Source organism: Melospiza melodia, chromosome 8 (assembly GCF_035770615.1).
Source record: "Melospiza melodia melodia isolate bMelMel2 chromosome 8, bMelMel2.pri, whole genome shotgun sequence".
In the NCBI taxonomy this organism is placed as follows: domain Eukaryota; kingdom Metazoa; phylum Chordata; class Aves; order Passeriformes; family Passerellidae; genus Melospiza; species Melospiza melodia.
Window position 1 is genome coordinate 26,566,488 of NC_086201.1, and position 27,762 is coordinate 26,594,249.

General features: G+C 38.9%; 1 protein-coding gene across 1 annotated transcript; it reads left to right on the forward strand.

The window, feature by feature from the left end:
• Positions 1-1,770: 1,770 nt before the first annotated feature.
• Positions 1,771-27,695, forward strand: MPP4 (MAGUK p55 scaffold protein 4). The gene is given in 22 exon segments (XM_063161414.1): positions 1,771-1,795; positions 6,139-6,198; positions 6,755-6,876; positions 7,778-7,855; positions 8,532-8,612; positions 9,164-9,295; positions 11,278-11,359; positions 12,477-12,562; positions 13,532-13,603; positions 14,015-14,211; positions 15,338-15,402; positions 16,183-16,200; positions 17,210-17,248; positions 17,972-17,992; positions 19,252-19,266; positions 20,734-20,775; positions 21,583-21,753; positions 22,501-22,581; positions 23,534-23,627; positions 24,429-24,537; positions 26,130-26,264; positions 27,231-27,695. Coding segments are annotated over 22 exon segments (1,917 nt in total). The 3' UTR covers positions 27,423-27,695.
• The last annotated feature ends 67 nt before the right edge of the window (positions 27,696-27,762 follow it).

The window sequence follows — 27,762 nt, forward strand, 5'->3', positions numbered from 1 at the left end:
ACTGGAGTACTGTAGGTGCCAGGACTGACTCAAAAAAAAAGAAAACTGAGGGGAAATGTAGATTACAGAATGTTATAGTAGCTTAAGTTATGTTAGACTCCATAGATAATGCTTATCATATTTTGAAATAGTGGTCATGGCTTGTATATTGGCATCTAAATGGAAAGAACCTGTATGCCAAAATACTGTTGTGTTGAACAACAGTAGCAGTTTTCATACTAAAGTAAAAGTAATTGGTATTTTCAAAATTATTTCTAGTTTTATCAGAGATGGGGAAAGGGTAATTCTGGAATGATGATATTTAAAACTACTGTTAAATTGCAACTATAGTGATGAGAAAATATAGAGAGAGGACTTAATGTTTACAAAACTTAGTGTTGGCTTAATCTTATTTTTTAAATTATACTGAATAATTGAAGGAGAGATAAGCAATAATATGAATAAAAGGGAAGCTATAAAAAGCTAACTTGAAAAGGGGAGAAGACACAACTAGAGGTGAAGAGCATAATGAAGGACAAGGCAGAATTCAAACACTTCATCTTGCACTAGATGCAGCCTTTCCATGCAAGCATCTCTTGTAAAAAAAAATTAACTGAAGCCTGTAGGAACAGAACTGCCCTTTAAAATGGGACTATGCTGAACAGCTGAGTAAAGCAATGGCAATTTTCATCTGCAGAAGATCTGAATTCAGGATTTATTTTGCCTTTTGTGGGAGTCGTAACCATGAAAAACAGATTTGGGAATGTTTTTTCCCCCTATAACTGCTTTGAATTAGCATTTGTTGTATTTGGATATTTCAGAAGAAAGGATTTTAATATTACATTTTGTTTCATATGAAGTCCCAGATTGATTTTGTGCCTTAAACCAAAAATGTAACTAGAAATGGGAAATTCTTTTGTATTATTTCTGCTTTTCAAGAACAAGGCGTAGCTACGAATATGTAGCAGCTTAAATGGTGTAACTTGATTGGCTGTGAATGGTGCAAAGCTGAGAACTACAAAACCCAAAGGATACATCTGCCTTTACATGTATAAACACAGAGAGAGGTATGTATGTATGTATACACTCAATCTCCTAGAAAAAGTAGTGGTATCACATATGAATTGAGCTTGGCTGAATTAGGGAGGCAGACAGTCTGGGCTGGATTATTTTTGGTCCTTCTGATATATAGCTCAGTTATTAGCTGAAGAGAATCCCTGGATTAAATGTGCTTCTGACATAGATTCCACTTTACAGCCGACTGGGGCTGGGATGTGCTAGGAAATCAGTGCAGAGCAGCTTTGATTTGTGCATTGCTGTAACTAACAAAGAAATGAGTTAACCTGCAGGACCTTTCCAGCTGGATTGCTTCAGGGTAATTACTTTTTTCTCTTTTTTTTCCTCTTTAATGGAAAGCCAAGTATTTCCTGTGCTGCAGCAGAAATCCTGTAACCAGCCACAGAAGATCAACACTGGTGTTGCAGATTCTCACTGCAATCACAGGCACAGTAGCTGCAGACAGACCCCAAGTGATGAGCACCCTATTGACTGGGAAAATTGATGAGAATAAGAAACTATTTAGGTGAGAGACGATGTAAAGTAGTTTTTTTATGCTAGAAAAGGGTTAAGGGGATTTGTTCTCTTCTCCCTGGTAATGAGTAGTTCTAAGGTTAGGTTTCTGCGGATTAGAAAGGAGAGGATGTCCATAGATTAGCTGGGGCAGTGAGGTTACTTGCTGTACTAACATCCAACAAATACTCTTTCCCTGTGGAAGTTCTACATGAGCTGAACATGGCGTATTCTGTGGGGTTTGCAGGTAAGAAAATTTGCACTGTACTGAAACCATTTTCCCCATGTAAATGTGAAATTAGTTTCCTCTTATAGCTATAGCAAAGCTATTTAAACTTCTGATACCTGTTTCATTCTTGTTAGCTGAATATTAGAGGAGAGTATGAATGCGGAGTCGGAGCTTGAAAGGGAATTTTTTCCTCAGTCCTAATCTTCACAAAACTATTCTTGTTTTAGAAATAGGTAAGGAAGCTACCTGTTCTGCTATGTTGAGAGATAATGCAGAAAAATGTGTGCCTGATGCGGGACTGTAAAACAAATCCTTTTTTGAACAACCTAGCTGTGTACTTCTAAGTTGATTTAATATCAATACAGTGGTAGGTTGTTTATTTAGGGGGCTTTTGATAGTTTGATTTCTTTTCTATAAGCCCAAGCTGTTGGCAGTAAACATCTGGAAGTAAAGCTGGCTGCCCCTCATGACTGCATCCAAGTGTTGTCTGAGTGCTGCTCTTTTGGGCAGCGATGTTTTGGCAGCTCTTAGCCCATGTAAACAAGGCACTCTGCCCAGGACTGCAGCTCTAAAGTTGTTGGAGGGAGGCAGAATGAACCACCACTGAATACATCTGAGTACAGAGAGTAACAGCATTAATTACCTCACATGTGCAGGTGTGATTGGGTGAAATCTCACTGAATGCCTGGTGTGAACATAACATTTTTTCAGGTTTTTGTTTAAACTCTACTGCTTTTGACTTCCATTAAGAGGTGCTTGGGTATGAGATAAGGATAAATGGTTTCAAAGGCTTAAGTTGTGTCAATTTATTCCATTAATATTTAGGGTTGCTGCTTTAGCTAAAACACTTTAGTGTGTCAAAAAGTATACGAAGAGCAAGATTGTTCTTTACACTGACTAGAAAAGAAGCAGTCAGACTTCAGTGATGACACTGGCCTAATTAAGCTTATTTAATGCAGAACAAAAAAGTCCCAAACAGGGCATGTGGTTTGAGTTGTTGAATCCTTCCCACCATTTTTTTTTGCCTAATCAGTTTGCTGATTTAGAGTGGCAACAAAAGCTTTCACAGAGTGTTTCCTTCCCTCAAGCTAATCTGCAGTCTTCAATATGCCAAATCATTAATTTTGGCAAAATTAAAGATAGGAGTAGTTTTCCTTGTAAAAGGCTGAAGTCTAACATATTAACTAAAGCAGTGTGTGAGAGCAGGGGGGTGATGTTCTGGATGTCAGGTTCTCTGGTGTTGTCCCCTTCAGAGGCTTGACAAGATGCAAAATTGTCCACTTAAAGACAATTCTGAAACTTTATTAAAACAGGGCTTAGGTTCCCTTGCAGCTCTAGCCCTCTTGTCTGTCTGACAATTAGGGTCAAGGAATTTTATACTCTGCTGCTGAAGGAGTAGCTCAGGTTTGGGATAACTGATGTCTGCAGACTTGAGGTGACTGACACATTTTGACTCAAATTCTGGCACACTCAGTGTGGATATCCAGTTCTGTCTCTGACAACAGACAAAGAGAAATGTCTTCTATTAATGAGCATCTGTAGTTGCATGCAATACACGTGAATGGGAAGGCCCTTGCACTGCCTGGGAGATTAGTCAGGTAAGCCTTTTAGCAAGAATTTCCATCTAATTTATTTAGATCCCTGGATGAGGAGACCCTGAGCTCTGGCCTTGGAGTCTATGTAGATATAAGTCTCAGGAAATAAAGGCACAGTAGTAATTCTGTGTTTATTTCAGCCCTGACCTTTGCCCTTAGGCAAGCAATCCAGTAGGTCTCTTTCTAAAGAAGCAACTCTTCCTCTCTTCTGGTAGTGACTTTTTCAGCATCTGTTGCTATTGACAGCTTCTGAAACCAGGCTTCACACTTGGAAGCTGCTTTCCTTTTGCTGTGTGTAAATACAAAACAGCTACTAATTTATGACTGAGGTGAGCTGTGGTGGTCAGAACTTAACGGATTTTGATTTTCAAATACCACTTCTGTTAGTGTGAGCATAAACTCTGTGGTTTAAGATGACAGCAATGGATGGAAAGGTTTATTCCTAGAACTCTGATAGCTGTAGCTTAGGGTTTCACTCAACAAGGCAAGCAAAACCTGCAGTAGCTTTCCCAGGTTTTTGGGAAATCTGAGGTTCACCTTCAAGATAAACTGTGTCCAAAATTTCTAAACACACTCAAGTTGCTCCCACATCTGTTCTCTGTGGAAGCTGTACTGATACCAGAAGCTGCAATGCTCTGGGGAAAAATTAATCCCTTTAAAATATTCAAGGGGCAATGATATTGCTTTTGTTTAAGCAGAATCGGAAATATTTTAGCATCTCCAGAAATGTTTTTTGTTTCCAAGTGCTTTGTCTCCATTAAGAAACAGGTTTTCATGACTAGATTTATATGTCTTGCTTTGTTAAATCCATCATTAGGCAGATCAACTAAGCTTAAAAATGGGGAAGGCAAATTTTCAAGGGAAAGAACTGAGACTATTGAAAATATTAAATAATTGCAGGTCAAACTCCATTTGTACTGAGGGAGGATCAAACTATAATTTTGTGAATCTTTGAAAGAAAAAACTGTAATTGTAAAAGCAGTCTTCTGGTTAGAATTTCAATAAGATGTACCATTGAATATCTTGTAGAAGTAACTTGAAATGAATTGCCCAGACTCAGTAATAAAATGTTTGAGTCATAATCTCATAATTTATTACTTTTTCTCCCTTAATTTCCACTGCCTTTTGGAAGCAGTTTTATGATTTAACAGGAGAGAGAGGAATTATGTTCTAAAAATAAGTATTAAATGCAGTAAAAGTGACAGTAATGCCTTCTGCTTTTGTAAGCAGATCAAGATAATACTTTTCCTGCTTGTACCTTTGCTGTTTTCTGTCTACAGAGCAATCTAAAGGAAAATGGCTGCCTTTTTACTTTATTCATCCAGGAGATAACCTACTGTGTATTTAGCAGAATTTGGTGTAATGCAATCACTGTGCCTCACTGGGGTTCACTATTGGCTGAGGTGCTCAGATATTTGATGTTAATTTTTTTGCTTGTAGTCTAAGTTGAGTGGCCAGTTGAAATATTTAATTCTTTAAGAGTAATCTACAATACTGCTAATCATGACAATACTTTTACACTTGTATCAAGTGTGAAGTTAAATCAGCTAGGATGTAATGAAGATTTTGAACTACTTAAGAGCTTGCATACATAGCTTCTTGATGCTTCAGGGTATAAATGCAGTGTGTGGTGTTCCCTGGGGGGGAATTTCCATACTACTTTGAGAAGAAGAGTTCAGAGAATTCTCTGAAGCAATCCTGTACTGCATTGTTTGCCATGAACAGCAGATTGAAGAACTTCTTCCAGTTTTACTTTAAGAGAACATTATAGGCTAGTGATAGGTTGCCACAGAATTTTAAGGGAGTGGAGGAATTTGAGAGAAAATTTTAGAAGGTGCATATTTTATTTGTGGAAAGGTCATGCAACATGGATACATATTAATTAGTAAGTGCTGCTTTCTTGCATTGCTTAAAAATGCTGATTTTAAAATCTAAAGAAAAAAATAAGGTAGTATATGCTGCTTTTTGTAATTAAAGAAATCAGCAACACATTTTTAGTTTAGCAAATAACTTCTTTGATTCCATCTCTAAAAGTGACTACCTATTGTAAATTGCCTGAGAGATTATGATACCAGCAAGGTAAGAAATAGGGTTTTCTATCTGGGCTTTTGGGTTTTTAATTCATTGTGAGGAAATAAGAGAAAAATAATGAAATCTCTGTGGAAGAAATCCTTCAAAGACCTTAAAATCTAATAGTGATAGAGACAGGGATCCCTTTCTTCAAAATCATGTCTTTGCTCAATGAAAATTCAGTAGAAACTCCAGTCTTTCAATTTTAATATTGTGTCAATATTAAGAGGAATTAAATGTAATGTGTTCTTGAATATGATTATTTTCCAAGCTATATGGGTATAAAACAAGATATAAGTCTTTAGAAAAAATTACTATTTCTCATGGTGGTACACTTTAGAGGCTGGAGAGCTAGAAGATGGACCAAACAGCTTTCTGGTTTTGATGACATAATGAAGCAAGCAAATGACAGTCCTATAAAAATATTAACATGCCATACTGCAGTTGAGGTTTGTCTGTCTGCATCTTGGGTGCTACTGGACGGCTGAATTTACAGGAGGGACTCATATATTTATTTTTTATACCTGTGGTGCACTTTAAATACAAATTATTGCCCACCCCTTCCTTTGTTTTGAGTTCTGCTTTCTTATTAGTGTAAAATACCTGACAGTATTCTGATATGAGGGTGCTCTTTTCTCTAGTTCATCATCTCTCTCTGTGAAACCAACCTGGTGTGAATGCAGTATTCAAAGTGAGTGGAATCTCCTTGAATCAAGGAGAAGATGGAGGTGCCAACAGTCAGCAGTAAAGATAATGGTAACTTCTGCATCTCTTTTTCAGTTTTCTTTCTCTTTTCAAAAAGTTCTATTCCTTGATCTCTGTGACTCTTCTTTCATTGAGTCGTGAGAGAGATGAATGTGTCTGAAGTATTACTACTCAACAATTGCAATGATTCTTGATGTTCCGTGGTGGTATGCAGTTAACTTGAGAGAGTATCAGAGGAGAATGCCTGGTATTTGTTTCTGGCTTATAAAGCCAAGGAGTTTGCTGTTGTTTTATCTCTTTTCAGTAGGAGGTATGAGCTTGAACCCAGACTGTTACATGTGACATTGCCTGCATGGCTTTCTCACAGGTCAGTTGCAAATTGCTAGCATTGACCTAACCTGCTGGCTAATAACATGGTGAAATAGTTCTTATGCAAGAGTTGATTGCAGGAAAAAACAAACCAAATCAGACAGGAAAAATGTCTGTGCATTTCTTAGAAGTACAAATTGAGGAAAGGTGAATTTCAAAGGCCTGGGTCACTGTTTGGCTTTGGTTGGTGTTCTCTTTGTACTGAAGTGTCTTGCGCTTTTCTGTTTCTTGGGCTCAGGTGTATCTCATGTTCTGACTCTAGCGCTGCAAGAGCTCAGCTTGCTCTGTAAGAGGGATGTCAATGGCGTTGGCATGCTCTATGAGCTGCTCAGATCCCACTGGCTGCAAGCACTGCTCAAGGTAAGCTGCCTCACAGCTGGGGGAACAAGGTCACCTACAGAACAATCTCTAGGGAATAGCTACTTGATTTTGCCATATGAGGACAATAACTGCTTATTTACACTACGTGCTGATAGTCCTCATGTCACTTCTAACATCAGCAGTCACAGTAGATGAAATCTTTTATGCTTTAAAGGAAAAGAAAGTGTTCTCTTTCATAATATCCTAGACATTTAGGCTCTTCTACTTTACCTGTCTGTATTAAGGCCAGGGGACAGACACTGAACGCATCAATGCTCAGTTGTCTTTCCTGATCTTAAATTTCTGTATGGATATGCATCCCACTTCTTGGCCTGTATTTTGACACTGTATTTTGTTTTGCATTCATTCATCTGATGTGTAATTGAAGATCTCATATTGTTAGAGAACAGAGTTCTGACTGGTGTTTCTATCTTGAGAAGAATTTTATCTCTGAGACAAATTCTGTAAAAATTCTGCTTTTCTTTAAGAAGGATTTTTGAAGTCTTTGATTTTTAAAGAGGAGCTTTTACTGGATAAGAATGCTCATAAGAGTATTTTAAATGCAGCAATTATGCCTTCAACTAGAGGAAGGAAAGAGGCTACAAATCAGAGAATTTATTATCAGGCTATTTACCTGTGTAGACAGCTTTTTTTCCTAGGAAAATTCAAAACTACAGTATAACTGGCTAGCTACCTGATAATATGGAAAGACATTGAGTTCAAGACTCAATTCCAGATGTGTCAGATATTAAGAATTGAGATTGCAGACTCTGGAGCTCTAGTTGGACTGAGAAGTTTTCAGAAAAATAGTGTTGTCCATTGCCTGTCATGTATGTATCTATATGACCATGTGAACTGGTCAATGTCATTGCCTTGTTTTGTCTGTCATGGCATGCAACAGATTTATGAATGCCTCCAACAGTATCTTGGAAAAAGACCAGCTCCAGTCACGCTGCAGGCACGTGCGTTGAGCCGTGAGGTGAGATTGTATGCACAGTTTATTGCTTTACTTACCCAAATGAAAGCACTCTGCTGCAGTTAAGTGCTCTGGTATTAATTGTGTCTCAGGTCTAAGGACAGTATATCAACTTGAAACTTTCCTTACACATCTGTAAAACTACTCAACAGCCCTTACTGGGGGGGCAGGGATGGCATGAGAAATGGGCACAGCTGTGGCTGCTGGACTACGCAAATCCTGGCCAGTGTAATGAACACAAATGTTAATTGTTTAATCACTGACCACGTATTTTTCCTCCCATGTAACTCTGTGGTTCAGTTATGGCTACAATCAAGCAGACTGATGTGAGGATATTGAAAAGCTTTTTAGATTTTTCTAATTATAATAGCTGAATTCTAAATCTTTTAATTAGTGGGAGAGTTAATGACGAAGTAGAGAAACTGAGACCAGTGATGAAATTGGTTGAGAGAAGGGTGCAAAAACTGATTTAGAGCACATGGCACTGTGCCTGAACTAAATTAAGCCTGGCTGAGAGTTGTGCAGCTGTAGTCATATTATCCAATTCTAGAGCAAATCATGTGGACATCCTCTGATTCACATAACGTGGGGGGGCTTTACACTGTCTCCATTCCTTTACATTCAGTGTAGAGCTGTCCTCTAGAATCCATCTCTGTGCTTATTTTCTTACATTTATCAGGTGGTAGAGTTGCTGCATGAAGCCCCTCCGTCAGGAGAGGTCAAAGAGCTAAGACGGCTTCTGCGTTCTCCACACTTCAAGGCAAGTCCTGCATAAGGAAAGCAAAAGTTTGCTCATGGAGCTCTCTGCAGAGGGAATGGAAATGGATGGGCAGCTGTTCACAAGAATTGGTAAAGGGCCAGAAGAGACATAGTTTACTAATGATGAACTAATCTGATCATGAGATCAGATGTGGACTGTATATCTGAAGTACCTGCAGTGGGCTGCATTTAACTTAAAGCTGTGTTTGAAACACATTTCTTACAAAGTTTTTAATTATGGGCAGTTAATGCAGATATATAAATCAAATTTTCCTTGAAATTGTAGAACCTGCATTCTTAACCCAAGAGCTCCAAATAGAAATATTTCTTTCCTCTTTTGAAGGTTTTCCACAAGAAATAGAGGAACTGTTCTTAAAACTTTCATGGTTTGATTTTATTGGTGAAACAAAAAAATATCAATATATGCAAGGGATCTGTGTTCACAAAGGAACACATTCAGTGATATCTGGTTTCTGACCAGTCACTGTTTAAAGCTCTGCTATTGATCTTTGCTTATGGGTTGGTTGGTTTGCTTGTTTGCATTTGTAACAGGCCTTGCTATCGGCTCATGATACTGTGGCCCAGAAAGATTTTGAACCAACCCTTCCACCATTGCCAGACAACATACCTGAAAATGAAGAAGCTATGAGGATTGTCTGCTTAGTGAAAAACAACCAGCCTTTGGTGAGGGACCTTTCTTGTGTCTGTCAATTTTAAGTTAGAAAGAATTAATAGTGCATTGGATGCATATTGGTTTCTTCCCAGGAATGTCATGGGGATTGTGTGCATTCTTGTCCAGATTTTACAGGATCACAAGAATTGTTGAGGCTGGGAAGGACCTGAGAAAGTACCTAGCCATGCATGGTGTGGGTGTAGGTTGTTCAGTACCTTGTCTGCTCAGTGTTTGAACATTTGGCAGATATATTTTCATTATATGAGATAAAACCAAACTGGATTGAGAGTTATTCCCATGGCCAAAACAGAAAGGAAGGGAGGAGAGTTCTTTAGTAATAATTTGTACTTATAAGCAGCAAACATTGTATAGCTTAGCTAATCTGTTTTAGGAAAAGATAGCTGTTATATTTGAGATAAAAAAGATTTCTAACTGTCAATCAGTGAGGTTATTTTAGTGTGATGGAAGCTGAAGGCATTGAAGGACTTAGTAACTAATACATTACAGCCCTGGAAACTGCAGGCCTGTCAGTCTCACTTCAGTGCCTGGTAAAGTTACAGAGAAGATTATTCTGGGAGGTATTGAAAAATACTTGAGGGACAACACAGTTATTGGTCACAGCCAGCACTTTGTGAGGGGAAAGTCCTGTTTATCAAACCTGATTTCCTTTTATGACAAGGTAACCCAGCTAGCTGATCAGGGGAAGCCAATTGATGTAATTCTTCTGGAATTCAGTAAAGCTTTCAATATTGTCTCTCAGAGCATCCTTCTGGACAAAATGTCCAGCACACAGCTGGATGAACACATTATGGGATGGGTGAGCAGGTGGCTCATGGGTTGGGTGAAAAGGCTTATAGTGACTGGTGTTACATCAGACTGGGCACTTGTCACTAGTGGGGTTCTGCAGGGCTTCATCCTTGGCCCTGTGCTCTTCAACAGCTTCATAACTGACCTAGACACAGGACTGGAAAGGGTTCTGAGCAAGTTCATAGAAGATACAAACTAGGAGTAGCTGTTGACTCCCTTGAGGGCAGGGAGGCCCTGCAGAGAGACCTCAGCAAAGGAGAGGGCTGGGCAATCACCAACCATGTGAAGTTCCACAAGGGAAAGTGCTGGATTCTTCTCCTGGGATGGGGCAGCCTTGGATGTGTGGACAGACTGGGGAATGAGGTGCTAGAAAGCAGTGCTGTGGAAAGAGACCTGGGGGTCTAGGTCAGTGCCAAGTTGGAAATAAGTCAGCAGTGCCTTGGCAGCCAGGAGAGCCAAGTGTGTCCTGGGGGTCACCAGGCACAGCATCTCCAGCTGGGCAAGGGAGGGGATTGTCCTGCTCTGCTCTGCACTGGGGCAGCCTCATCTCAAGTGCTGGGGGCAGTTCTGGGTGCCATGATATAGGAAAGACATGAAACTATTAGAGAGTGTCCAAAGGAGAGTCAGGAAGGTGGTGAAGGGGCTTGAGGAGAAGCTGTGTGAGGAGTGGCTGAGGTCACTTGGTCTGCTCAGCCTGGAGGAGACCTCACTGCAGTCACAGCTTCCTGTGAGGGGAAGAGGAGGGGCAGGCACTGATCTCTGCTCCATAGTGACCAGTGACAGGACCAGAGAGAATGGCCTGAAGCTGGGTAAGGGGAGGTTTTAGATTGGATATTAGAAAAAGATTCTTCACTCAGAAGGTGGTTGATCACTGGAATGGGCTGCCCAGGCAAGTGGTCCCAGCACCAAGCCTGCCAGAGCTCAGGAAGCATTTGGACAGTGCTCTCAGGCACAGGGTGCGACTCCTGGGGATGGTGCTGTGCAGGGCCAGGAGTTGATCCTTGTGGTCCCTTCCAACTCAGCTTATTCCATGATTCTGTGGTTACTGCAATATCCATGTTGTGGTAAAAAGGCTGTATCCTTCAATGTGTTTGTGTCAGCCTGAAGATCACACTTGTGATATGGAAGGAAACTCACTGGGGTCCTTTGGTGATCGATGTGTTTTTCCTGTGTTCTTTCCTGCCAGGGTGCCACCATTAAACGCCATGAGATAACAGGTGACATAACGGTTGCCCGTGTGATCCATGGTGGGCTGGCAGACAGAAGTGGTAGGTGGAACCTGAAACAAAGTGATACATAAAACTGAACTTGAAATAAGATGTTTGAAGTAAGACAATACCTTAGCTTCTATGGTTAGTCTTCCATTATGGAGCAAGATGATGTGCGCACGGGACAGCATTGTAAGCAGTGATGCACTGCAGTGACTTTCATTCTGACTTCAGAGATCTTCAGATGAATTTGCTGGTTTAGACTGAGTTGATGAAGAAATCCAGTTTTCATTATGTATTCTTGGCACCAATACCTGAATATCCCAAATTGCAGTGTAGTATGAAATGCAGCACATTCCCTAATGGAGAAATGGTAACCTTCAATAGCTGGTGATTCTAAAAGACAATGGGCTTTGAGGAGTATGTAATAATACTTTTTGGCACTACTCTACTAAACACCTTGCTTAGCACTAGTAGCTAAGCAATCTTGCAAGGAGTTTCCTTGGAAATGTTACTACTTTGTCATCCTAGAATTGAATGTGTTCCATGTCCCTTAGGAAACGTAATGTAAAACATCAGAAGTAAAATTCAACTGCAATTATTATAAAATGGTTCCTTTTAGTATTTTCTGGCCTTTGTATAGAGAACCCAACTTGCAGAAAATAGCCAGTTAAGTTCCTAGCTTGACTAATATTTTTGAGTTAAAGGAACATGGAAAAGAAAAGAATATTGTGAAGACTTTACTACAAAAGACAGAGAGGAGCCCCAGGACCTCCCACTGCACCTGGAGTTTTTAGGGGTCTGATTCCAAGTCTCATGGTCTATTAATATAGAATTTGTTCATAATTTACTTTGAGAAATGGAGCAATATTAAAATGTTTATGCTGATTTTAAGGCATATAATCAGCAGATTGTAAAGATGTCATATGGGGGAGTGGGAAGGATTAAGAAAGCTGAAGCACGCAAGCTCCTTGTGACCTGCAGCAGTCTGCAGTCCTATCCAGGAGCAGTGCAGCTCCTGGATATCCAAAATGCCTTCCTCCATACATGGTGCAGGAAAATTTTAATGCTGACTTAAGACCTGTGATATTTCTGTGTGACCCTGTCTTGCCTATTCAAGATAAATCATACTGTGATAAAACTCCTGCTGCTGTTTTCATATTTGTTTTCATGGTAGGGTTGCTGTATGCTGGAGACAAACTGGTGGAAGTAAATGGAGTTCCTGTTGAGGGACTTGACCCTGAGCAAGTCATTAATATTCTGGTATTTAATATTTTTTAAATATGTTTTCTACTTTGTACCTTAAGATTATTTGTATGCTCGCTCTTTTACACACTCTTGTACGTGAGAAAGCCTGGAATTTTTAACAGAAAATTCAGATTGTTTCCTTACTGTAAATGAAGTTCTCAACTGCTCATGAAATCAGAATATATGAAAGCAGAATTAAATCTAACTTCTGTTCTGGGCAGATATTACCTTAACTGTTACTATTCCATCTGCAGCTTCTGGGAAATATACTAATTTATTCAGCCTTCACTGATTTGTGACTTTTTTCTATAAGTGCCACTCAGAAATATTCCACAAGGAAGTTGTGGAAAGCTGCTATTCTAGTAAGAGTGCATGTTACAAAATGCACTAAAGCAGAGTGAATGAGCTTGTAAGCTACACACCTTACTTGCAAGAAAAGGACAGTGTAATTACTGTTGTCAAAATTCTCATGAAGAAATCTTTTGAGGTGTCCCTGTTTTGTCATTTTGTGCACAATTTTTCAGGGTTCTTAACTGTTAAGTGCCAGCCAGTGAGGTATTTCTGTGTGTAATCATACCAAGTCTGTGCCATTGCCATGGCTGTACAATTTCTAGGTATAAGAAATACAAACACCATTGGAATGTTTAATTACTAAATTATGTTCCTCCCCCTTTATATAACCCATCTCACCAGACTCTGCTGCTAATTTAAATAAGATTTCAGTAGAAAAGTTTGGTATGAATCAATGCTGAAATTACATATACTTACAATGAAACATATGCTGCATTAAATTAAAAAAATATTTAGCAAAACTTTGATGTTTCATTTTGGAAAAAATATAGTATTGTCACATTGACTCTGGCTACCTGAATTCTATCTGTAACACAAACATTGCAGTATCCTCAAAGCCATGCTCTGTCTTGCCTATGTTTGATTACTTGTGTTGAATACCAACAACATTTTAATTATTTTCCAATTGTTTAGGCCCTCTCTCAGGGGACAATTATGTTCAAATTAATTCCAGTTTCTGATCGGCCTGTCAGCAACCAAACAACAGTAAGAAACATTCTTTTTCTTTTCCCAGACTAGTAGCAGTAGTGCCCAACTGTGGTGTTGCCTGGAAGTTTCTTGCAATCCCTAAAATGTTGCCTTGCCTCTATGGCTGCCTCTCAGCTGTCATCAATGTGGTGTTGCTGAAGCAGTAAAGACAGTAAGAAATGTAACTGTGTAACAAAGGCACTTCCTGAGTGATCTACAAGGTGAAGGTCTGTTCTTAAAGTATGAGATAAATGGGGTTTTTTCCCTCATTTAATAAACAGAGAGCATTTAAGGCTTGATCTGTTTTTTAAAACTTGACTTCACCATTTGACTGAAGTTGCAGCAATATCTGGCGCTGTGATTGTAAAGCCTGTGTTCTATCCATTCTGGACTTGGCTTCTGCTCACTCCTGGATGTTCTCTTTACCAGCTGTACGTGCGAGCAATGGCAGATTACTGGCCCTTGCAAGATCCTGCCATACCATGTGCAGATGCAGGCTTGCCTTTCAAGAGGGGTGAAATACTCCAGATTGTGGATCAGAATGATGCTCTCTGGTGGCAGGCCAGGAAAGTTTCCGATCTCAGTGCCTGTGCTGGACTCATACCCTCAAATCATCTTCTTAAAAGGTAAAAAAATCACCATTTTCCTGATTTCTGATTCAAAAATCAGCCAATTATTCAAAATTTTCCTAAGTTTTGTAGCAGTATGATTCAGAGTGACATCTGACAAACATCTTTCCTCTTTCTGATCTCTGACTTCTTGCTATTTTTCCCTGAAGAGCACTTGTGTGAGAAGAAACTTTTGAAAGCTTCTTGTATAATCTCAAATTGCCATTGAGATTGTATAATCTCAAATTTCCATTTAGGATATTTGCAGCACTTATCCAGTCTCCATGCTGGTTGTTAAGACATCTAGGGGAGTGTAGCAGCTGAAATTGAGGGACCTGACTACTACATGATCATCACCTATGATGAAAAAAAAAAAGCAAGGGGAAGATAGGGATACTTAAAGCATAGTATATTTTTCAAGATGTCCTGTGATGCCTTGCATCACTAAAGATGTCCTTGCATGAGTGACCTCTTCAGCTTTGGTCAAAACTGAGTAGACCAGATTAGAAGAACAGAGAAAAAAACCAAACACTCAGGAAAGAACAGGGGTCTCATGCCTATTATTTTCTGCATAAATTGACCATTATTTTTACACTACATGAATTCAGAGTCAGAGTTCTTACACTGCTGTAGCAAACTTTCCAATCTGATCCTTTAACCACATGTCCTGTGGTACCCCCAGGATAATGTAAGGCCACGCACTAGCACATGATAAACTTGACTTTGTAATAAATATAAGCCTACCTGCAGTCTGTACAATGCAAGGTGAAATGAAACTGGGTTGTGACTCAGGCTGCAAGAGCACTGTGCAGTAATGGAGGCAGCAGTACTACCACCCCTACCAGTAGCACACTGTTCTACTTCCAGAAGTCTGTACCACAGTATGGCTTATCTTCCTGTACTTTTGTATAAATTCTTAGTACTTCTGGGCTGCTGATTTGGAAATTTGAATACTTCTGATAGCACATTGGTTTTATGTCAGGTCTTTGCAGTGAGCTAAAACATTGGTAATGTTTCAGTTGTTGCTGTCTTCTCTCAGTTGAGTACTGATCAATCATACATGTAAGCAGTGAATCTGACTGGAACATAATGTGTTTGTGGACTGTTTTGTTTCTTTAACTGTGATAAATTTATTTCTATGTAGGAAGCAGCGAGAGTTCTGGTGGTGTCAGCCCTTCCAGCCCCACCTCTGTCTCAAATCATCAATGTGTGAGTGAAAAGTTACTTGAGTGATACAGAAGGAAAGAAAGATCTTGTCTCTGTTGCAAGGACACTGAAATGAAAGCTCATGCAGTTCAGCTTAGTTCAAACACATTGTTTCTGGAGCCATATTGTAACCTTCAATTGTGTTAACTATCTCCTGAAAAAAAAAATACTTACTGATAATTGTACCTGGAGTACTGATGGTGGAGATGGTTGTCTCCAGTGTACCTGAGATCTGACCATAAGAGAAGCTGTGAATTCAACTTCTTCTAAAGTCTCTGCATTCTGGGAGCTCACTAGGCCAGCCAGCTCTCTTGAGGAGAATTGGCTGTAAGTCTTGAGGTGACAATTGTACTGGCCTGGATTTCTGGGGACACAGATACCAGCTCTGCCACTGAGAATTGCCATGTTTGGAATGTTTCTTTGCCATCAAAACTATTGAGAAAACAATAGAACTTATTTTCTTGAGGTCTAAGATAAGTTATGCTGCCCTTCAATTTATTCATAGTAACAATGCAGAAATATTATCTTCTGCAAACTATAATTTTCTGTAAATATGCAAATATTCCCAGAAAAAGAATGTTCTTCCTGTTTCTTCTGTCCCCATTTCCTTCTATGGCTCTTTATGCAAGTACAAAATTTTTTTCTCATGATAAATCCCAGGGGGCATGTGTTTCATTCCCTGGGACTCTGTTTGCACTGATTGCATTGCTTGCTAGAGCTGAGGCTGTCTTTCACCATAATTTTATTGCATTTTAACTGCTTCAATGGATATGCTGTGAGCAGTAAGCACTGTGGAAGAAGGTAGGAAATCACACCTGGACTGCATTGCATGTCTGTACCCGGAACCAATATGACACATGGTTTTACAGGCTTTTTAAAAAGTTGCCAGGAATTAGGCATTTTGATAAGTACATGTGGAAGAAGCCCAAGTTGTCGGCATTTTTGTGTGCTAAACATAATTGAAATCCAGCCTTTTTTCACCTAGTAGATACATACATTGTCTAAAAGTGGAAACCTTAGATGTGCATTATCTGTCAGGGAAGTGACAGTTTGAATGGGTTCTTTGAGGAAAGAAAGACAAAATTTCCTCTTTCTCTTTTCTTCTCCTTCTTTCTCTCCTAGAGCAACTCTGAGAGAGTATTTCTTTAAAGGATACATATGGGCAGAATGTGATTGACAGATACTCTGACAAGTGCCCTGTAACTGGCAAATAGCTCCTGCAGGGCCCATCTGGAAGGGTGTGCAAGAACAAAACACTAACAGTGCTGTATTGTGAGCCCGTGAGATTGCCCAAGCTCATGTAATCACATTTCTGGGACATAAATTGATGTAGTCTGGGGATTGAGAAAGAGCTGAATTGATCTTTTCCTTTTCTTCCCCATAAAAATAATAATAAAAATAAAAAGCAAAGTACTTTCCTTGAGTGTAGTATGTTGGAAAGGTATTTAAAAGCTATAAGACAGAAAATTATATTCCCTCATGGCAATACTTAATAAATAGATATCTACTGGATAAACAGATTGACAGGCATGTTAAACCTTTCATTATTTCAAGAGGAGAATAAAAGTTAGATGCATTTGTCTCTCTGCCTTCAGAGCACTCACTTAAGAGTTTTTGCTCACTGTAATACAAAGAACATCACTAAACTGGAGTTAACAGTTAAAATTCTTAAAGATATCTAAAGATGATTTGAGCTTCACCTATCTTGTTTCTGATGTCTGAGTTGAGTCTTGTAAGATGTATAGGGGTGTTTTTCCTCTCCAATGCTTTTCTGATTCAGATGACTTTTTTCCCTTGTGTTGATCTGTAGAGGATGACATGCAGATTGACGAAAAGTGTGTGGAAGCAGGTAACTGAATTCACTTGAGATTATTCTATTTGCTTCAAGGCAGTAGCTAGTTTAATGCCTCATTTTCTAGATAAGGCCACTCATTCTCCTAGTGAACTTAATGGTAGAAATTCTATTTTTCATACCCTGGAAACCTCCTCTCGTATTAGTGTATTAAAATGAGCTGTTTGCAGTTCTGGTGTACAGTGCTTATGGTCAAGTCCTTTGACCAGCAAAAAAATATTTGCTTGAATGAGATGCAACTGCTTTGATTCAGGTGTTGGATTGTGGCTGTAAAGTTACCATGCTTTTTTGTCTATTGCTTATTTAATGGCACAGATTGTTTTGGTGTTGGAGAACCCACACAATTCCTTGTCAAGAAATCTCTGATCTTGGGAGAGCAAGGAGCAAGAATAGGTTTTTGCTTGTGGACACTTGAGTGTAAAGATTGGTAGCTTGAGTTGCTCCCTAAAGCAGTGCAGTTCATTCTTCCTTCTCCAAGGTAATTGAGAAGCTCTCATGGAGGGATGTGATCCTGTAGGACTTTGTGAAGAGATGAAGCAGTTAATTCAAGGATGGTGAGCTGTATTTTGCCACCTCAGGTAGAGGCAGCTGGGGAAAGTATATGTGAGACAGACTGACAGAAGCTGGAAAACTGATTTCTGATTCTGATATTCATTAGAAGGAAAAGAATTAAATTTTGAATTTATTTTAATATCTTTGCTATCTGGATTACTAAACAAGATGAAGAAACATTTGAGTCAGGTAAGTTCCTGTGACCTAACTCTAAGTTCCTTGCAATTGTTCTGCTGTGAGAAGGGTGTCCAGAGACAAGCATCTTAGAAACAACCAGGTGGCAAAAACCAAAATGCCACTTCAGCTTCAGGAGGAGCCATTCTGGCTTGAAAAGCCATTATGTAAAATCCTGTTGCTTTAAGTCTTCCTCTTGTTCTCTGATTACCTTAGTAGTAAGGTTTCTGTCCTCTTATCCCACAAGTGTGAATGTTTCTTCTCGTGCATCAGCAGCAGACCTATTTATCCGGCCCTCGTCAGCTGTACCCGTGCAAGCTGTGACAGCAGGGGCTGCACTGATGTCAGCAGATAATTGGATTACCTTCAGTAGCCTGCAGGCCTGAATCCCCGGTGCCTGTAGGAGTTGATGTGGTAAAGAGGAAAGCTGCTTCTACATTCCTGATTGTGGGCATGGCTGACATACAGGAAAGAAAAATGCTTATAAAATTCATTATTTATGTACAAAAATTACAATCAATAAGTACTCTTTTTTTGACCAAACTGACACAGGGAGTTTTGGTTGTTTGTTTGGGGTTTTTTTTTTCCATTTAGGAAGCAGCTGCTTATTTACACCACGTTGAGAGTTCTGCAAAACTTAAATCTTCTAAAATAAATCCTTTCTCCCCTAAAATAAAACTACTGCTAAACTTCTGATTTGAGGTATTTGGTAATCTTGTGGTGAAGAGTGTCATTGTACCTTAGATTTGCTCTTCTCCACAAGGTCTCTACTTGCCAGTTCTTATTTCTGTACCTTCTTCTCTTATCACAAGCGTTAGTTCTCTTCTACCTCTCAAGCAATGCCCAAGGCTTTTCAGGCATAACCAGCAGGTCTGCAGGGCAGTCTTTTGTTTTCAGGCTAGGATGTTTCTGATAGTTGCACTTGGGGATTACTGTTGCAAATCCTGCTCAGTGCTGAGTCAGCTGTCTGCTGTATCCACACAGTCAGAGGAATAAAGGTGCAAATATTTGCTATCCTATGTTCCACTTTAACCACTTCAAGTAGTTGCAGATTTTGCACTACCATACTGAAATAGATGCTGCAGTTCTTGCATTCTTTGGGAACTAAGAATTCATGCTCAAAGAAGCATATTTGAGATTTAATGTCTGTAGTACCTGTTTTCTACATTCCCTATATGTGCTGGACAATGCTGATTGGATTTTTTGTTAGAACATAGTATAGACTTTCTTCTCAAAACTAATTGTTTTATATCTGTCTTTATCTGAATCTGCAGAGGAGCTTAAAGAAGGTAACACTAACATTTTTCTCTGTCTCCTGTAGCAGTAATCTAATAGAATTTACCTGTGTTTATGCTTTAGCAGGAACTACCACTCTTCTTGCAATACCCAGTAGCTGAATTGCTTGTTCCCTGTAGGATTCTACACTGCATTCCATACCACAGACAGGGCAAATAAAGCAGAAAGATTTAAACATCTCTGAATGATGACTCAAGGGACTTGAAGAGAGATAGGCATGTATCAGCTGAACTTTACTCTGAACATTGCCCTGAATGAGCAGTTTTGTGCCAAGGAGTTTTTCTCATAGTCATTAACTAGTTATGTTAGTACATGTAGAAATATATGTTAGTACATATAGACATGTAGCAATAAAACTGCATTGTAAAGGTACAAGTAATGAAGAGTGTATAGATGTGAAAGGGCAATTAATATGCATCTAATTTTGTTTCAATGCTTCCATGCTTATGAGATAACTGTAAATCAAAGACTGCTAAAAGTATTTCAAAGCTTTGCAAATGAAAATAATGTTTTTCCTTGGAACAAATACTGCTTTTAAAGACATGCTTATGTCTTCTGTATCTCATTCTTGCTTTAACAAGGCCTAAATAAAGGGAATGCACAGCTTGGATAACTACATGTGTGATTAAGGGAAAATAAGGAGTACTTTTTGAAAAGAAAGCTAAACACTGGCACCATTCTTTTCCTTGATTTGTTTTCAAATCACCTTTCTCAAATAGTTTCTATACTTTCTGAACATTGGTTTATTGGAAAATTATGTTTGAGCCTTTTATGAGAGATTTAATTTTTAAAAAAAACAGAGTTTTAGAAGTCTCACCTGAATAGTAAAGCCTTCATGATGAACAGCCTGAGAATGAGGACAAAAAGAATTGGAGGAAAGAGGTTAGGCTCACATGTTGGAGCACAGACATCACTGATCCGATGAATAAAAAGAAGTAATTAAATCAGGTCTTCATTTTGCCTGAAATATCTGAGCAGACACAAGTTGCATTTTCCAAACATGCTATGGGGCACAAACTGAGTTGCAAAGTTTTTGTTTCTAATTTTGAGCTACTGACTTGTTACTATTGTTTTAACTAAAGACTTCTTGTAAAATAGATTTCACCTGAAAAGCTTAAATTATGTGGAGGTTTTTTTCACTAATTTCAACTTCAAAACATTGTCTGGCATGTAGATATCTTGGGAATTAAACAAATAGAATATTAAGTTTCGAATTTCATTTAGGAAGCACCAAGATGTTCTATGTTTATTTTTTCTCACAATAACCCTTTTCAATTGGTCATTGGTCATGTGAAATACTTTGATATTACAGAATATCATGCTTTTAAAATTATATTAAGCATCACACTTCCACATATTTACTGAAACTCCTTTTTTCCTTAGGATCAGCAATAATTGTTTGCCATCTAGCTTTTAATTTTCTCTTTTCTTTTTCATTTCATGGATATTTGTTATTCTAGAAGAGGAAGAATTTGGTGAATTTGGTCAACGAGTCTTTATTGGTATGCAATGACTAAAGATAAGTAAAATGTTTGGGGCTTGATCTAGTTTGAGTGCTTCAATGAAGTTCAATAAAAAGCTTTGCTCTTTACATCACTTAAAGACTTACTAAATGGAATACAGCTTAATCTGTTTTCCAAACATCAGGAAGTCTCTTTCTTCCTAATAATGCTCAATCTCTGCATTTAAATCTTTCTTCCTTTTAGGTTTCTACGGGGACTTGGCCACTGCTATTTAAACTTGACTTCATGATTAATTTTTCTCAAAAGCAATGTCTGTCATCCACTGAGAATAATCATGAGGGTTTCATTAGAAAAGTGCATCTATATGTGAAGTTTTCAGAGTTGGATGGTCAAGTGGAGAAACAAACCTACCTCTATGGTTATTAAACCATAGTGACCTTTAAACTACATGTTCTGGAGGCTGGAGCAAATGTTCCAGACTTGCCTCATGAGTGAACCACCTACACTATCAAAAAAAGTTGACCTGTTCCCTAGTGATACCTCAGGTAGTCAGAAACTTCCTCTGCAGCTTGTCTTGGGGATCTTTCAGAAGTCTTTAATTCCAGGCTAATTTTCAGGTGACTTTCAATGGGATTTTACCTACTCTGTAGCTGTCATTTAATGCTCAGAGATTCTACCAAGCTGACATATCAAGTGCAGCAATGAAATTCACTAACCCTCACCTTGCAAAAACCTCAGTAAAGGTAACATATGTTGTGTGCCTTAGCAAGAGGCCCTCTGGGCTCCAGAGCCACTTGCCTGCACTGGGCTGTATTTGCCAGCGGTGTGCCTTTGCCCCCTCTGCAGCTGGGTTCCGCAGGAGCATGCGGCTGTGCCGCAGGAAGGCCCGCCTCCAGCAGCAGTCCTGCTACTCGCGCTGCCCCAGCAGCTGCTACAGCGCCCTGGCCGCCCCCTACGAAGAGGTGGTCAGGTACCAGCGGCACCCCACAGACCGCCACAGGCTCATTATCCTCGTAGGTAAGAGCTCAACCCTTCCCAGGCACGTTCCAGCAGGGGTTTCCTGCTGCTGATGGCAGCGCGCACTGTGTAGGCAGCGCTCACAGCAGCACTTCAACAATTACTGTCATTTGACCCCACTATTGGGGTTAAAGTTTAATGAAGGCATCATCTTCTTTGCTTGAGATAGTGAGTGTTAAAAAACAGTAATAATAAAGTCCTGAGAAGAAGTTAGTTATGAATGCTGGTTGATAATGGATTTTATTAAGGAAGTGTTTCAGTTTTATATTCAGCTGTGACTGAAAATGATGAGAAAACATTAGTATCTTAACAGAAAGATTCTTGACATGGAGGCACTTCTACAAGCAGTGTTAAATGCATAGATATGACAATAATAAGAAGAATATTTAACTCCAGACTAGCACAATCTCAATCATGGACAGTATGGAAAGATACCTTTAATAATGCTTGTTATAGGACATACTGCATTAAGTGGGCTGCAGGCTCTCAAGGAGACTTTAATTCTAGTGACTGAAGGGAAGATGCTGTTCTGCCCTGTTCTATGGTCCTGATAAAGCAAACTGAGTAAAGGCAAATCCACTGTCCTTTCTAAGTCTGGAAGTATTCGATAAGTTTTTTGTTTTAAAATAGTACTGCTGAGCTGCCTCCTGGGTGTGGCAATATTGCTGTGGAGTGATTTGTACCCTGTCAGTAATCCTAGCTGCTGTTACCCTGTCAGTAATGTCAGCTGCTCTTCCCACTCTCCAGGTCCCGCAGGAGTTGGTGTGAACGAGCTACGGCGAAGGCTGATCACAAGTAACCCGCGAGAGTTTCAAAGTGCCACACCTCGTATGTAATGCTTCTCCTCTTTCCTCCACTACCCCAGTTCAAACATGAATAGGAAATGCCAAGCACCTTCCTCTTGCCTTGTGTATTTATACACTCTTTGCTCTATGGCTGTTTCTTCAGCTCTATTGAAGGCAGTACTCTTTACTTTCTTAAGGGTTAGCTTAAAATACTATCTCATTTTGGCAAATCAGACAAAGGTATGTTCAAGCTCCAGCTTTGGAAACCGTTAAAAGCTTTATGGAGGTGGAAAGTTATCTACATGATTTGGTTTAACTTTAGTGCTTGCTTTTCCTAGATTTAAAAAAACAACATTCTTGGAGATATTTCAAGTTCTTAGGGTTTAAGTACTCAGGTATGAGAATGAAGACAACAGAAGTTGGTGCTTAATAGGCTTTGCAGCTTTCCTTATTAGCCTTCTAGTCTCAGATGAGACTTATGCAGCTTAACTGCTGACGTAACAACTGAAATTATTTCTACCTTTGCCTATTTGGTTCTTGTAATTTAGATAACCAAACTGGAAATTATGTATCTGAAGCTAGCTGAAAAGTCATGACTTAGTGCTTAAAGTCCCAGATAAGGGGAAGGTGCAAGTGTGGGAAGCTTGTGGGATTTTTCTGAATGAACTTTAAAGAAAATTGCCTCTGAAGAGTAAAGAGTTGTGCAACCAGTTCCAAGGCAGTTCCTGATTGCTTTCAATCACAATTATTTGGATTAAACTACTCTTCCATTCCTAGAAATACAGTTGTGCTTTGATAACTTTTAATGACTTGTAACTGGCAAACCATTACAGTATATGGGGCTTTTGTTCTGGATTAACAAATGGAAATAACTAATATTATTATTTATGAAAATACTGATTGATAGTTCTTCATGAAGTTCTCATTTTCACTTAATAAAGTTACAATAATTTAGTTGCAGCTGGGGTTTTTTTGTGTGTTATATCATCCTTCAGACACCACTCGTGTTCAGAAAAGTTATGAAATGAATGGTCGTGAATATCACTACATATCGAAGGAAACTTTTGAAAACATGGTGTATAGTCACAGGTGAGTAGGAGAGATGAATTACATTTTTATTACCTGAAATGCAACATGATCCAAGAAAATACAATTTTGTAGTTGGTGTCTAGTCTGGGCTCCTCCACTTTTACTGTGTATGTGTGGTGTAAATTTGTGTCAAACTACTTGAGACTATTTCTTCAGAGACTGTGTTTGTGCAGTTGCAAATAGCTCCTCCACAATTAATCTCAGAATCCTTTGAAAAGGAAGTGGGTTCTCTAGTCCTGAGCTCATCAGATGTGCTTGTAAGTTATGAGTTTAACTCTCCAGGAAACCAGACTGCTTTTGAAAGTTTAGCAGTAAATCATACCTGTTCCTGACCTGCAACTCCATTGCAGCATCTTTGCAGTGATGACACATGAGTAGCTGAACTGTAAGGGCTAAACATTCAAGTGTCTGCTCCTTTCTATGCATCAATCACCTCTCTAAGACAGACCAGCTCAGCACTACAGAAGTGACACTCATTGAACTGTGCCCAGCGCTTTGAAATCTTCAGACTTAAGAAGTTATTTGTAGTATGTAATTGACAAGCATTGATAAGTAAAATCACAGCCTCTAAACACAAAATTCATAAAACCATGATGAGTAAAAAATGCATGTTTTGGAGATGAATTGTAATGGTTTTTGTGCCTAGTGTAGCAGGGAAGAGCAAAGGTGAACAGTATTCAGTGGGTTTTATGATCATTCAGTCCTGAGCACTGGATTGTATTTGAAGATCTCACTTATAAATGGAATCTTTCTGAAACTCAAATGCTCTTTCATTTTCCTTCTTCCTCACCACTGTTGCAGAATGCTGGAATACGGGGAGTACAAAGGGTACCTGTATGGTACCAGTATTGATGCAGTGCGAACAGTCCTCGATGCAGGGAAGATCTGTGTCATAGATTTAGAACCTCAGGTGAGTGGTAAAGGGGCAGAGAATCTCCTGGAAGGAAAAATAATTTTCTCCACATTCTTGAGCCATTGGAACAGTGTTAGTTGCTTTGTCATGTTTTTCACTTTACCTCATGGTGCTTATTAACGATAGATTATTCTTTTCATGTGTCTTAGGGGGTGGTGGTGGTACTACAGTGACAAGTATGTTGAGACAGTTCATTTTTTACCAAGCCATCAGCTGCATTATCAGTTTGGATGGTATGGAAATGAATTTTCATACTTATTTAAAAGTAAGGATTAGTATTTCACATGGCCACCTGTTGCATTGGATGTATTCTTCCTCCAAGCCCTACTGTTGAGAATTCTGTCCTTCTATTAGCAACCTCACAACACCCTTTGGTAAAAGCAGCAACACTTGAAGTAATCAAGCAAAAGCTGAAAATTTTAGTGTGCCTTTGTGCCTGCATTTCTCTCCAGAAGTTACAGCACTCAGTAACCTGCTTCTTCACTTAGATACTATTTTTCTTCCTATTTTATTTTCCTTCTATTTTTGCATTGAATGTGCTGATGAAGATAAGGCTAATAAAAGCCCGAGCTTGTAAATATGTAAGATACTTAGAGCTGTCTAGCTAAACCTTGCTAACCTTCCCTGAATTGCTTGCATATTTAGTACTTAGGAGCTGTTTGGGCTGTGCTGTTTAAACATCTCCTCTAACTGAATGTAAGGATGACACCATAACTCAGTATTTCTTAGATATTTCCCTCTACTTATGCAGAGCCAATGTGTCTGAGCCTTAGGCTGGCAGTGGCTTGTGCTGCCTAAAATAAAAATTAAGTTACAAGATTTGTGGGGTCCTCCTCAAAAACTGAAAGTGCTGTAAGAGGTAGCTCAGGTCACACCTTAGAAACTGTCCTTTGAGTTTCTTGTTACATTTTTAAGCAAAGGGGTAAAAGAGGGGTGTTGTGGTGTGGGGAGTGTAATCTTGCCACTTGGACAGATGTGCCATTATGATTTTTTTTTAGGGTGTGAGTTTAAAGGACAAGTTTTGGGAAGGATATGAAGTAAGATCAGTAGCAGAACTACTGCTGTGTTGCATACTTTATTTTAAATCTGGTGGTTTGACCAAGTTTACATGCTATGATTTTAAGTTTTTCTTTTTTTTTTTCATTCCCTCTACTGCTCTGCAGTAATTTAAAAATAGGAAATGTTACACAGTAAAGGAGTTCTGAAAGCAGGATACTTTCTTCTAGCATGGAACAATAAAGAGATACTTGTTCCAAAAGTAGCTCCCTTACATCAAAAAAGAACAGTTTTCAAATGCATCTTTTATGTGGTTGATTGTAGAGATCTGTTAGTGACACTGTTCCATCATTCACTGGTACTGATAGCATCTCTTAATGAGGCTACCAAGCAGAATTAAGTAATTGTATGCTACAGTTGCTTAACAATGTCTGCTCCAGGGATTATTAGTGGGATCTTTTTCAAGTAAGTGTTCCTGAAAAAAGTGTCTCCTAGGTTTGGGGATCACAGTATGTTGTAAACAACTGGCTTTTTATGGGAATAAAGCTGGGATGAATGCACTTGAAAAACTTTATTTTACTCTTCATTTGTAGGGTATACAAATAGCCCGGACCCATGAGTTAAAGCCCTACATTATATTCATCAAGCCACCCAGCATAGGCTGCATGAGGCAGACTCGTAAAAATGCCAGGATCATTACAGATTATTATGTGAACATGAAGTTCAAGGTGAGATTTGAGAATAAAAGAGATTGAGTTTATTAATCTGAGATTCCGTTACTAGAATATAATGCATTCTACTATGCTACGCTGTTAACTCTTAAAAAAACATTACTGTGTCTTTAGGATCAAATCTAATTTTTATTATTTTCTGTGAATTTTGTTGGGATTTCTTTTCCCCTTCCAGACTGGCTTTGAAGCATAAGAATTGTAATTTGTAACCTAGGGGGCTGAGGCACTTAGCTTCAAAATGTCTTAAAGGAGAAGCTATTTTGCATATTTTTGTTTTGTTTTGCTGTCTTGTGTCAATATTTGAGTCAACACATATATTTACTGCTTGCATTGAAATACTTGGAATGTGCTTTGTTCAGAAGTATTATTATTTTTTTCAGTTATAAGAATGTATGCTTAGTGCCAGTATCAATCCTGTACTAAGTTCTGTAGCTAAAACACAGATCCTGCTTGTAGGAAATGCATCTCTTATATTTAGAATATATACAGCACTTTGACACAATTGTTTCCATGCTAATCATCATCAAATTTAGCATCTTAACATTTTGGAGACCTCAGTTTATAACTATGTGGAAACGATTCATGATTGCTATGACAGAAAGTAACATGGACATGGGGAAATAAACTAAAATTTGGAATAAGAACACAAGCAGTTGTAGATTTACCTTCCAGTCTCTAACATTCTCTGCCACCACTTACCATTAGAGTGACTGGTTTAGGGCAAATGGAGTATCATGAGACACAAGGTACTTCCTTGGGCAGCATATGGCAGGCAGCTCAGTTTTGAGACCTGGAACTGACTGTAGCAGAGGTACTTTATTATAGCAAACTGTAAATGAAATAAAGCAGACTGACATTATCTATTCACCTCTTGTTTATGTGGCCCAAGGTGTTTTGCAGATGCTGTGCAGGTATGTTTCTCTACACAACCCTGCAGTTTTGTGAACTTACTCTGTCTCACAGGAAGAAGATTTACAGGAGATGGAAGAATCAGCTGAGAAAATGGAAGCTCAGTTTGGTCAGTTCTTTGATCACGTGATTGTGAATGACAATTTACAAGAAGCATCTGCTCAGCTGCTGTCTGCAGTACATCGTGCACAGGATGAGCCCCAGTGGGTCCCTGCAGTATGGATATGCTCAGACAATCAGCCCTAATTCTAAGCAGCAGGCAGCTTCAGAAAGATTACAGCTTATGTTTTACTTCGACAATAATCCTAATGTCAGGATTGCAAGAATTTATCTTTGTACGTGAGGGATTTGGAAGAGGATTAGGAAGGAAGCTCCAATGGGAGATATAATCATACTATGTTCTGTGTAGCTTTTGAGCTTTTTATGTTACACTTGGATCCACTTTTGTACAAAAAAAAAAAAAAAGGAAATACTGTGAGTACTAAATTACAAGAATAAAGAAAAATCTATTTTGTTGCATGTATCTGTGTTATTTACTTATACATAAGTTCAGACAGAAAGGTCCTTTCCTCTCTTTCTATTATGC